Source organism: Carassius auratus, unplaced genomic scaffold, assembly GCF_003368295.1.
Source record: "Carassius auratus strain Wakin unplaced genomic scaffold, ASM336829v1 scaf_tig00030182, whole genome shotgun sequence".
NCBI classification, from domain to species: domain Eukaryota; kingdom Metazoa; phylum Chordata; class Actinopteri; order Cypriniformes; family Cyprinidae; genus Carassius; species Carassius auratus.
Window position 1 is genome coordinate 32,560 of NW_020525832.1, and position 10,605 is coordinate 43,164.

The 10,605-nt window shown below is 44.3% G+C and overlaps 2 protein-coding genes and 1 pseudogene across 2 annotated transcripts; 2 read left to right on the forward strand and 1 right to left on the reverse strand.

Moving 5' to 3' along the window:
* On the forward strand, positions 1-2,042 carry LOC113080041 (zona pellucida sperm-binding protein 3). Its single transcript, XM_026252296.1, has 8 exons — positions 1-570; positions 788-906; positions 987-1,090; positions 1,162-1,339; positions 1,441-1,558; positions 1,640-1,722; positions 1,783-1,874; positions 1,944-2,042. Exons 1-8 carry the CDS (start codon positions 37-39, stop codon positions 2,021-2,023), a joined length of 1,308 nt encoding a protein of 435 aa, XP_026108081.1. The 5' UTR covers positions 1-36; the 3' UTR covers positions 2,024-2,042.
* Positions 2,043-5,332: 3,290 nt separating this feature from the next.
* Positions 5,333-7,688, reverse strand: LOC113080040 (zona pellucida sperm-binding protein 4-like). Its single transcript, XM_026252295.1, has 8 exons — positions 6,937-7,688; positions 6,673-6,860; positions 6,501-6,598; positions 6,272-6,429; positions 6,006-6,198; positions 5,782-5,929; positions 5,630-5,702; positions 5,333-5,555 (listed from the first exon to the last, which is right to left on the reverse strand). Exons 1-8 carry the CDS (start codon positions 7,649-7,651, stop codon positions 5,479-5,481), a joined length of 1,650 nt encoding a protein of 549 aa, XP_026108080.1. The 5' UTR covers positions 7,652-7,688; the 3' UTR covers positions 5,333-5,478.
* Positions 7,689-8,420: 732 nt separating this feature from the next.
* LOC113080044 (zona pellucida sperm-binding protein 3-like) lies at positions 8,421-10,388 on the forward strand (annotated as a pseudogene).
* The last annotated feature ends 217 nt before the right edge of the window (positions 10,389-10,605 follow it).

Consider the following 10,605-nt stretch of genomic DNA (forward strand, 5'->3'; position numbering starts at 1 on the left):
CGAGGACTGGTGGGTATTGTGTTAACGTTTGTCAGGATGGGTCTTTTGCAATATGTGTTAGTGCTGGTTGTGCTTGTGGTGTTTGATCTGAAGAATGCTTTTGGAAGTTTGAGATCCAGTCAAAGTCCAAAAAGCAAGAAGCATCAATCATATCCAGCTTCCAGAGTGCCTGTTTCTTCTCAAGTGCTCGGAAACACTTTGCAGAAGGCTTCTCTGTCTCAGAGTCTTGACTACAGAGGATTTGCACAAGAGCCTCTTGGTCTTCAGGAGAAGCAGGTGTTGCAGGGTCCAGTGAAGCCTTTGGACTGGAGGTTTCCCACTGTTCCAGAAGTGCCGAGTGAGATGGCGGTGGACTTCCATTTGAGGCAACCTGTGACTCCCAGTAGTGTAGCTATTCAATGCGGTGAGAACCGGGTTCATGTGGAGGTACAGCAGGACTTGTTTAGCAATGGTGAACTGATCCAGCCATCTGGTCTGACTTTGGGAGGATGTCCTGTTGTCGGTTTGGTCCCAGGCTCCAAGGTGCTCTTCTTTGACAATGAACTGCAGGACTGCAATAGTGTGTTGATGGTAAGGGCGGTTAAGTGTTACTAGATTTATTGAACCCTACTAAAAATGGGCCCTTGTTTTGGTATCGACGGTTCCCTGAATCTATATCTGGGGAAAAACTCTTAATAACCGCTTACTCGGGTAACCAAGTGTTATGGCATGACTAGCTAAGATGCCTTTAGGAATGGGGGGGGGGTTTGGGGAGAATCCTCTAGGTAACAACGTCCGTCTCCTATAGATGACCAAGGATGAGCTTGTCTACACCTTTGCCCTTACCTACACTCCTGAGGCGTTTGCTGGCACTCCGATTACCCGTGCAGGTGGTGCAGTTATTGGTGTTCAATGCCATTATCAAAGGTAAGTGACCTTTTGTGACTCGTGGCATTGCTTGCGGTGGTGGAACTGGAAGCCCGTTTAATTGGTAACTTGAACGGCAGGTTTCAAAATGTCAGCGGTAATGCCTTGAAGCCAACTTGGGTCCCTTATGCCTCAACGGAGGCTGGTGAAGAAGTCTTGCTGTTCTCCCTGAAGCTCATGATGGGTTTGTGCAGTTTCTCTAGACCTCCTGCCTTCTGAACGAGGCTGTGCCTAAGCAGTTCTTCCCTCTTGCAGATGACTGGTCCTTTGAGAGGCCTTCAAACTCTTACTTCCTGGGTGACGTTATTAATGTTGAGGCATCTGTGAAGGTATACAACCACGTCCCTCTGCGTGTGTTTGTGGACAGCTGTGTGGCCACCCAAGTACCTGATGTGAACGCCCTTCCGAGATATTTGTTCATTGAGAATCATGGGTGTGTTCATGTCACCAGATGCTGCAGAGTTGACTTGTTCTCGCGTTTGCTCCTTGTAACCACTTTGTCCCCGACAACTACTTTTCACTCCTTTTTTTTAGATGTCTTGTGGATGCCAAGGTCACAGCTTCCAGCTCGCGCTTCATGCCTCGATCCCAGGAGGACAAAATCCGGTTCCAGCTGGAGGCCTTCATGTTCCAGGGGGGATCCAGTCCTTCTGTATGTATTATGAGTGTTTGGGAGAACGACCTCTCCCATTTGCTTTGGTTTGTGACCCCTTACCCGTGGTGTCTCTTGCAGATCTACATGACGTGTGTTCTGAAGGCCACTCTTGCTTCTGCACCTAGTGACGCGCTCCACAAATCCTGTTCCTTTGCCAATGGGTATGTTCATGCCACTTACGAATACATTAAAGGTGCCATGTCTGATTTTTCGTATTGCAGGTGGCTTGCTGCTGATGGGAACCACCAGGTTTGTGGTTGCTGTGACTCCACATGTGGTCCTGATGGTGGAACTGCTGCTTCTCCTTTTGGAGGTAGGAAGGTGCTTTTAAGCTTGGTTTTTGACCCTTCAAGCACTTAACTCTGGTGTCTGCTTTTTCTAGGCCTTCAGTGGGAAGGGAAGGCCTCGCTCGGTCCTGTAGTGGTTCAAGAGCACAAGAAGACTTTGGCTGGTCTTCAATAAATGTGGGGGAGCAAACTTATTCTTGCTTCGGTTTTTCTTGTCTAGTTTAACCAATTGATTTGAGCGAGGAAGCGGGTAGTCCTACTGTACCTATTCTCTTGCCAGAAGGAAAGGCTCCCTTTTCGCGTTAGGGAAGTTAATAACCCTTTTAAAGGGACCTGCTGTGAGCTCCCTTTTGATGAGTACTGTAAAGGTGGAATACATTGCCCATGATGCTGTAAAGGGACTGCTGTTAATTGGCACTTGTGCCAAGAGTTCTGCGTGAACGTCCACTTCCTTGAAGCACTGCAGATTTTGCGTGCCTCTTATGCAGTGAACTTGATTTCTTCGTGTTGGTAACTTCAAATGAGCAGTTTAATTTTCTCCTTGCATCCCCAAATAGGTTTGCTCAGTTAAATTTGTTTCCTAATGCTCCTTGTTGACATCTCTAATGCTTTTAAATCCATGTACAATAAAAGCGCACTCCCAGTATCAACACTGGCACAACATTTTCCACCTTCAGATGGGTTATTTATAGGTTTTCCATTGTGTTAGGAAAATGGCAGGCATCTCTTAAGTTCAATTTAGTATTTGGGGAGCCAAACTTGCAGAACCTGTACTGACGTAAGGGGGTTTTTGTGCAGTAGCAGGTCAATTATAATTCTGAAAAATAATTGCCGAAATGACACTCAAATAGAACTAATGTTTGGACTCTCAGTGAATGACCTCTTTTGAAAACTGTTGGCTTGTGCAACATCTTGGGCGGTTTGTTTCTAGCACAGTTTCAATATTAAAGGGATACTCCACCCCAAATTGAAAATCGTCATCACTTGCCCCCAAGTCGTTCCCAACCCATAAGAGCTTCGTTCATCTTTGGAACACAACTTATTTTGGAGGAAAACCAGGAGGCTTGTGATTGGCCCACAGACTGCCAAGTAAAATGCACTGTCAAGGTCCAGAAAAGCATCCTTGGAGTAGTCAGACTGTGTACGTTCTTCTGTGTCAGCCGCGCCACAAGCTTGTGTTTTCTACATAAATTTACGCCTTGATTTGAAAGAGAACCGTGGCATCCACTAGCATATGCCGTTTGCGTTCAGCAGGTGTTTTTCAAAATGGCGCTAGGGTGATGTGGGGAGAGACAGAGGAGACCATCTGTTGAATAAAGTCTTTGTTTCATTTGTGTACAAAGTGTTCTCATCGCTTCCTAACGTTACGGTTCATCCACTGATGGCAGATGGGTAATTCTGACGGTGCTTTTCATACTTTTCTGGACCTTGACCGACGAGTGTTTTACTTGGGGATGGTCACAGGCCTCCCGGTTTTCATCCAAAATATCTTTAACCCCTTTGCTGTCAAGGATCGTCACCGGCCCCAGATTATTGTTTTACTTTCACAGCACGTTAAACATCACTCTCTTACTTGACCTGGAGAAACTGCGCATCAGTTGAAAGTTTAAAGACTGTAGCTTCAATATTTGACCAATGTTTTGATAAAACAGTGACCGTTATTTAGTAATTTATGTCAGGAGTACAAAATAGGAGCCATTTTTAGAATAGAAATTCACCAAGCATTCATATTCAGTCACGTCTGCAGTGGTTTGTGTTGTCATAGATTCACTGAAAAGCGTCAAATAGGGTTTATAGGCAAAAGTTGCATATACACAGAGATATATTTACTGATGTTTACTTTATATTTCTTCAGACAGAATCATAATTTCTATTCATTTTCCACTGGTTTACGCGATCTGATGGTAATGATCCGCTCCCAGCCCTGTCTCTGTGTGTATAGTCTTCCGTGTGTGCACTGACAGAGACCGGATTCGCCCGTGTCTTGTCCATCATAACGGTGCATCATATGCCGCCCCGTCCTACCCATGATGCATTTCCTGTACACTTCCGTGTTGATATCTGACCACAACAACACAGAGAAACCTCTGTACCCATGAAATATCCAAATAATAAACACACGATTACGTTAGTTAATGGTTGGTATGCGATTTTCTTGAGATTTGGGGCGTTTTTATAACAATATTAAAAATGTACATCTGAAATGCTAACTTGTGCAGCGATGTAAAAGGCTATAAATAGCAAATTCCACATGTGATCGCAAAAGGAGGTTATTACAAACCTCAGTCAGGGTTTAAAGTGAGTTTTGAGTAAAAGTGTACTAATAATTTCATAAATAGTCTTATGTAGCTTGATGCTAACGTTAGGTCTAATGCAGCTACATAGCAGGTGCAGTTCTTCTTCATAATGCATTTTGTAATAGTTTTGTCAAAGGTTGTAAGAAAATGTTTTGTTGTATTTTTATAGTAAGGCTTTTGATAACAGTGGGGTAAATGTATACTGGAAGTGAAGCGATGTGGCTTGGTAAACCTTGAAATACCAGAACAAAGGCTAAAAGTAGCGAAATAAAAACAAAAGAATGATGATAAATGAAGAATGAGGATTTTGTGTCATACCTGGCCGATGTGCGAAAGGCTCGTTTCGGAAGAACAATAGAATCATGAATGGGGCAGTTTTGCCGGTCCAAACAAGAGATAATCAGGAGTCATAAATCAATTTTGTTAGCCTTTTATGAGCCTTCTCTAAAAACACACATGACATGGTCTTAGAAAAGGTTTCATAAAATTCACACTTTGTGAGATCATATTCTGAAATAAAGTATTAGTAGACTTGTGGCTTTAGCTTCATTATGTATCTAAAATCATATCCTACATCATTTAATACACTTCAATAGGTTTTTAATATTTTTTATTGACATGTTTGAGCTTATCTCGATTATAACGGTCTGAGTAATTCTGATTCCTGAACAGTAAACTTTGAAGTGTCAGCTTTGTGAACATTATGTATCTAGTAAGAAAGACTCCTAAGCAGCAACCTTTTAATTTTGGTTATGTCATTTGTGTCTCCATGCTGAAAATGAGTGGTGACAAGTAAGGGGTTAAATTGTGTTCCGAAGACGAATGAAGTTTTTACAGGTTTGGAACAACACGGGGGTAGGTAAGTGATTAGTGACACAATTTTGGGGTGAAGTATCCCTTTAATATCACTACTTTGAGTTGCGGACAATTGACACCGTTTCGTGTTTGCTTCAAGACAGTCGAGAATTGATTTCCACTTAAAACTTGAGCTCAGCGATTTGAGTTGTATTTAAAACAAAAGCCGCAAGTAATCCACATAACTTTATATATTCTGAATGTCGGGAACCAAACTACTGTTTGGAAGACAAGTTAAAAAAAAATAAAATAAATAATAATAAGGGGAGCCTTGTGCCGCCCCAGGTTAGCAACTGGAGGAAGGATTAAGGAATGCACAAACTTACAAAAGGTTGTGGAACCTTGGTTTAATAGTGAGAGGGGAAAGAATAAAAACACTGGGAAGAGGCATGTAATCCCGCATTCTGCCGAACCAAAACAATACCAATAGACAAAAAGACACCTAAGGGTTCTGAAAAGTTTATTAAAAACACTAGATTTACATGACCAGAGTAACTTCTCCACTAGAAACCACAGTCTGCTCCCCAGAGACAGCCTTGATACGAGTGTCTCTTCCTGAAAGAGAGATGTTCAAAGTGAGAATGCACTTCTAAAATGCCCAGTTCCTCTTGTCAAGAGCAAGAACTCACGTTTCCTGGTGCAGCTTTGCTCACAAGAGCCAGATGATGGATGGCACACCTCTGTAGTGCAGTGGATGAAGATCTGACAGGGAAGAAAGAGGCTCAAGTCATCGAATCCACAAGTAGTAAATATACAGATGTTCAAGTAAAGGGGGGCATACGGTTTCCTGCAGAGCAGCCAGTGAGGCTGGATCTACAAATGTGAACATCTTCACAACAAAGCGCTTGTAGTGGGTTGGGAACTGAAGACCAGACGATCCAGTCACTGGAACCAGTGTGGTCAGATAGCGGTCGTCCTGGTAAGGGCATCTGAAAACAAGAGAAAAAAAAAGTTAGAAAGGGTCTCCCAGCAGACTAACTGGATAAAGATTGGCTGTACACTCACCCGTCGATCAGAAGGTCCCACTGGGGGAGACTGAGTGGACTGGGGGTTGAAGTCGTCCAACAACGTCCCAGCGTCAGGACAATGTTGGGGTCGGTCCTCTCCATAATGTGCACCTCAACATACACAGGCTCTCGCAGGACTTTTGTGATGGGATAATCAGCGTCACTGTAATAGGACGTGTAGGCCTCATCCCCTGAGGAACAACACTGGGGTTTAACCAGACTCCAGTTTGAAAGGCTTTAGGCAGACACAGGACAAGACCTTACCTTCAGCACAGCCTTTGGTGACGCATTGGCCATTGGCCAGTCTGAGCTCCACCCTGAGAGGTCCAGGAGCAGCTACTGGTGGAGGTGGAGGAACAGAGTTGACCTCCACAACCAGAGCTTCCACTGAAGTTCCTGAATATCTACACTGGAAGAGAAACCTGGACGACACACAGCGAGCTTGTAGCATTTATCAGGGATTAATGGTCACACCAAGACATGGATCACCTACTCAAAATGACTGTCCCTTGTGATAGAACCATATGGTCCAATCCCCACTTCATACGAGGAGGTCATTCGGTTTTCATACACCACATATCCGCTGTCCTCCTGTGAATAGGAACAGTGTCAGCATCCAGTCCATCACAAGCAAATGCAGAATAAAACCAGTAGCAGCTGCTCACCATCACGCTCGTGCCACATGCGGTCACAGGGAACTGGTATATAGCAAAGGAAGGTGTAGACCCCACAGGAGCACAAGGTGGGTCATTTCCACCCAGTAGATGAACCGTATCCAGACTCAGTCGAGGCAGAGTAACATCTCTAGACACCACTACCACAAACTGACCATCTCTAATACACTGGACGGTCACTAGAACAAGGTACAAGAGCAGGTTAAATTCAGAGAATCAGTTTGACACGAACGGAATAAGATTGGGAACACTTACCCGCCCTTCCATAGAAACACTGCTGTCCGTTAAAGCAGCAGTTGATAGCTTCACACTCAGCACCACTGATCCCAGGTAGACCACATTGGATCTGCTCAGAATCAGCTACAGCTACACATTTATCAAAGGGCTCTGCCTGCACTACTGGCTTCTGAAACTGCTGTTTAACTGGCTTCTGAATCGGAAACTGCGGCTTAGTTAACTGTTGAACAGGCTTCTGAAGTGGAAATTGCGGGTTAGGTAGGTGTTGAACTGGTTTCTGAATCGGAAACTGCTGGTTAGTTAGCTGTTGAACAGGCTTCTGAAGCGGAAACTGCGGCTTAGTTAGCTGTTGAACTGGCTTCCGAAGCGGAAACTGCTGGTTAGTTAGCGGTTGAACAGGCTTCTGAAGCGGATACTGCGGCTTAGTTAACTGTTGAACAGGCTTCTGAAGTGGAAATTGCGGGTTAGGTAGGTGTTGAACTGGTTTCTGAAGTGGAAACTGCTGGTTAGTTAGCTGTTGAACAGGCTTCTGAAGCGGAAACTGTTGGTTAGTTAGCTGTTGAACTGGCTTCTGGAGCTGAAACTGCTGGTCAGTCTGCTGGAGCTGAAACTGCTGGTCAGTCTGCTGCATCATCAGAGCTTGAGCATCCTGAAGCGACTTACTCCACTGTGGAACAGCATGACAGAAAGCACAGACCAACGAAATCTGAACCAAACACCAACTTCCAGCCATTGTTCAACAGCTAAACACAAAGAGGAGACATTGCCCTTTGGTCTTTTTCTATTCTACAGATTTCAGCTAATTAACGATAGTCCCTCCCTCTTCATTAACAACTGAGTGGACAAATCCCAGGGTTGTAAATGGACATGTAAAACCGTTCTGGAGAATTTTTGCCCATACCCAAGCCACGTACCTTTTATGTAGATATCATTTAAAATATTGTATCAATGCATTCTATGGCACCTTTAACTGGGATTATGAACTCATATTTTGGCCGGAAACAATAGTTTGAATTTCTTAACGATGGATTTGTTTCTTATAAACACAAAGCCTTTCACTTCAAAAGACAGTAATTGATGTGAATTACTTGTGGATTATTTGATATTTATATCAGCTCTTTGGACTTTCGTTCTGATGCCACCCATTCACTGCAGAGGATTCATTGGGGAGCAAGTGATGTAATTCTACATTTTTCCAAATCTTTTCCAATGATAAACTAAAAACCATTTAAAAGAGAGAGAGATTTTTATGAATATTCTATATTATTTGAGTCATATCAGGGGCTTTTTTAATGACATTCATTGTCTATCATAGACACACAGTCAAACTTTAATTGTAAAATTGTGAATAAGTGTAGATGAAAATCTCAGATCCTTATCAATCCTTCCATTGGCTAGTGACATTCCAGAACGTTCTCATTTGTTAATTTGTTGAATCAAAGGTAATCAATCAAGCTGAAAGGGGAGGAGCCGCTTAAATTCAAAGCTGTACTTAATGGCAAAGACGAGGACTGGTGGGTATTGTGTTAACGTTTGTCAGGATGGGTCTTTTGCAATATGTGTTAGTGCTGGTTGTGCTTGTGGTGTTTGATCTGAAGAATGCTTTTGGAAGTTTGAGATCCAGTCAAAGTCCAAAAAGCAAGAAGCATCAATCATATCCAGCTTCCAGAGTGGCCTGTTTCTTCTCAAGTGCTCGGAAACACTTTGCAGAAGGCTTCTCTGTCTCAGAGTCTTGACTACAGAGGATTTGCACAAGAGCCTCTTGGTCTTCAGGAGAAGCAGGTGTTGCAGGGTCCAGTGAAGCCTTTGGACTGGAGGTTTCCCACTGTTCCAGAAGTGCCGAGTGAGATGGCGGTGGACTTCCATTTGAGGCAACCTGTGACTCCCAGTAGTGTAGCTATTCAATGCGGTGAGAACCGGGTTCATGTGGAGGTACAGCAGGACTTGTTTAGCAATGGTGAACTGATCCAGCCATCTGGTCTGACTTTGGGAGGATGTCCTGTTGTCGGTTTGGTCCCAGGCTCCAAGGTGCTCTTCTTTGACAATGAACTGCAGGACTGCAACAGTGTGTTGATGGTAAGAGCGGTTAAGTGTTACTAGATTTATTGAACCCTACTAAAAATGGGCCCTTGTTTTGGTATCGATGGCTCCCTGAATCTATATCTGGGGAAAAACTCTTAATAACCGCTTACTCGGGTAACCAAGTGTTATGGCGTGACTTGCTAAGATGCCTTTGGAATGGTGGGGGTTTGGGGAGAATCCTCTTGGTAACCACGTCAGTCTCCTATAGATGACCAAGGATGAGCTTGTCTACACCTTTGCCCTTACCTACACTCCCGAGGCGTTTGCTGGCACTCCCATTACCCGTGCAGGTGGTGCAGTTATTGGTGTTCAATGCCATTATCAAAGGTAAGTGACCTTTTGTGACTCGTGGCATTGCTTGCGGTGGTGGAACTGGAAGCCCGTTTAATCGGTTACTTGAACGGCAGGTTTCAAAATGTCAGCGGTAATGCCTTGAAGCCAACTTGGGTCCCTTATGCCTCAACGGAGGCTGGTGAAGAAGTCTTGCTGTTCTCCCTGAAGCTCATGATGGGTTTGTGCAGTTTCTCTAGACCTCCTGTCTTCCTGAACGAGGCTGTGCCTAAGCAGTTCTTCCCTCTTGCAGATGGACTGGTCCTTCGAGAGGCCTTCAAACTCTTACTTCCTGGGTGACGTTATTAATGTTGAGGCATCTGTGAAGGTGAAGACAAATCCGGTTTCCAGCTGGAGGCCTTCATGTTCCAGGGGGATCCAGTCCTTCTGTATGTATTATGAGTGTTTGGGAGAACGACCTCTCCCATTTGCTTTGGTTTGTGACCCCTTACCCGTGGTGTCTCTTGCAGATCTACATGACGTGTGTTCTGAAGGCCACTCTTGCTTCTGCACCTAGTGACGCGCTCCACAAATCCTGTTCCTTTGCCAATGGGTATGTTCATGCCACTTACGAATACATTAAAGGTGCCATGTCTGATTTTTCGTATTGCAGGTGGCTTGCTGCTGATGGGAACCACCAGGTTTGTGGTTGCTGTGACTCCACATGTGGTCCTGATGGTGGAACTGCTGCTTCTCCTTTTGGAGGTAGGAAGGTGCTTTTAAGCTTGGTTTTTGACCCTTCAAGCACTTAACTCTGGTGTCTGCTTTTTCTAGGCCTTCAGTGGGAAGGGAAGGCCTCGCTCGGTCCTGTAGTGGTTCAAGAGCACAAGAAGACTTTGGCTGGTCTTCAATAAATGTGGGGAGCAAACTTATTCTTGCTTCGGTTTTTCTTGTCTAGTTTAACCAATTGATTTGAGCGAGGAAGCGGGTAGTCCTACTGTACCTATTCTCTTGCCAGAAGGAAAGGCTCCCTTTTCGCGTTAGGGAAGTTAATAACCCTTTTAAAGGGACCTGCTGTGAGCTCCCTTTTGATGAGTACTGTAAAGGTGGAATACATTGCCCATGATGCTGTAAAGGGACTGCTGTTAATTGGCACTTGTGCCAAGAGTTCTGCGTGAACGTCCACTTCCTTGAAGCACTGCAGATTTTGCGTGCCTCTTATGCAGTGAACTTGATTTCTTCGTGTTGGTAACTTCAAATGAGCAGTTTAATTTTCTCCTTGCATCCCCAAATAGGTTTGCTCAGTTAAATTTGTTTCCTAATGCTCCTTGTTGA

Bases quoted from the DNA above. Each gene is read 5' to 3' on its own strand.
- LOC113080041 (XM_026252296.1), top strand. From the start codon at position 37: ATGGGTCTTTTGCAATATGTGTTAGTGCTGGTTGTGCTTGTGGTGTTT. The intron at 1,559-1,639 runs GTATGTATTATG...TGTCTCTTGCAG, and splicing joins AGGGGGGATCCAGTCCTTCT to ATCTACATGACGTGTGTTCT. The intron at 1,875-1,943 runs GTAGGAAGGTGC...TGCTTTTTCTAG, and splicing joins TGCTGCTTCTCCTTTTGGAG to GCCTTCAGTGGGAAGGGAAG.
- LOC113080040 (XM_026252295.1), bottom strand. From the start codon at position 7,651: ATGGCTGGAAGTTGGTGTTTGGTTCAGATTTCGTTGGTCTGTGCTTTC. The intron at 6,199-6,271 runs GTAAGGTCTTGT...GTTGTTCCTCAG, and splicing joins CACCAAAGGCTGTGCTGAAG to GGGATGAGGCCTACACGTCC. The intron at 5,930-6,005 runs GTGAGTGTACAG...TCTTGTTTTCAG, and splicing joins TGGGACCTTCTGATCGACGG to ATGCCCTTACCAGGACGACC.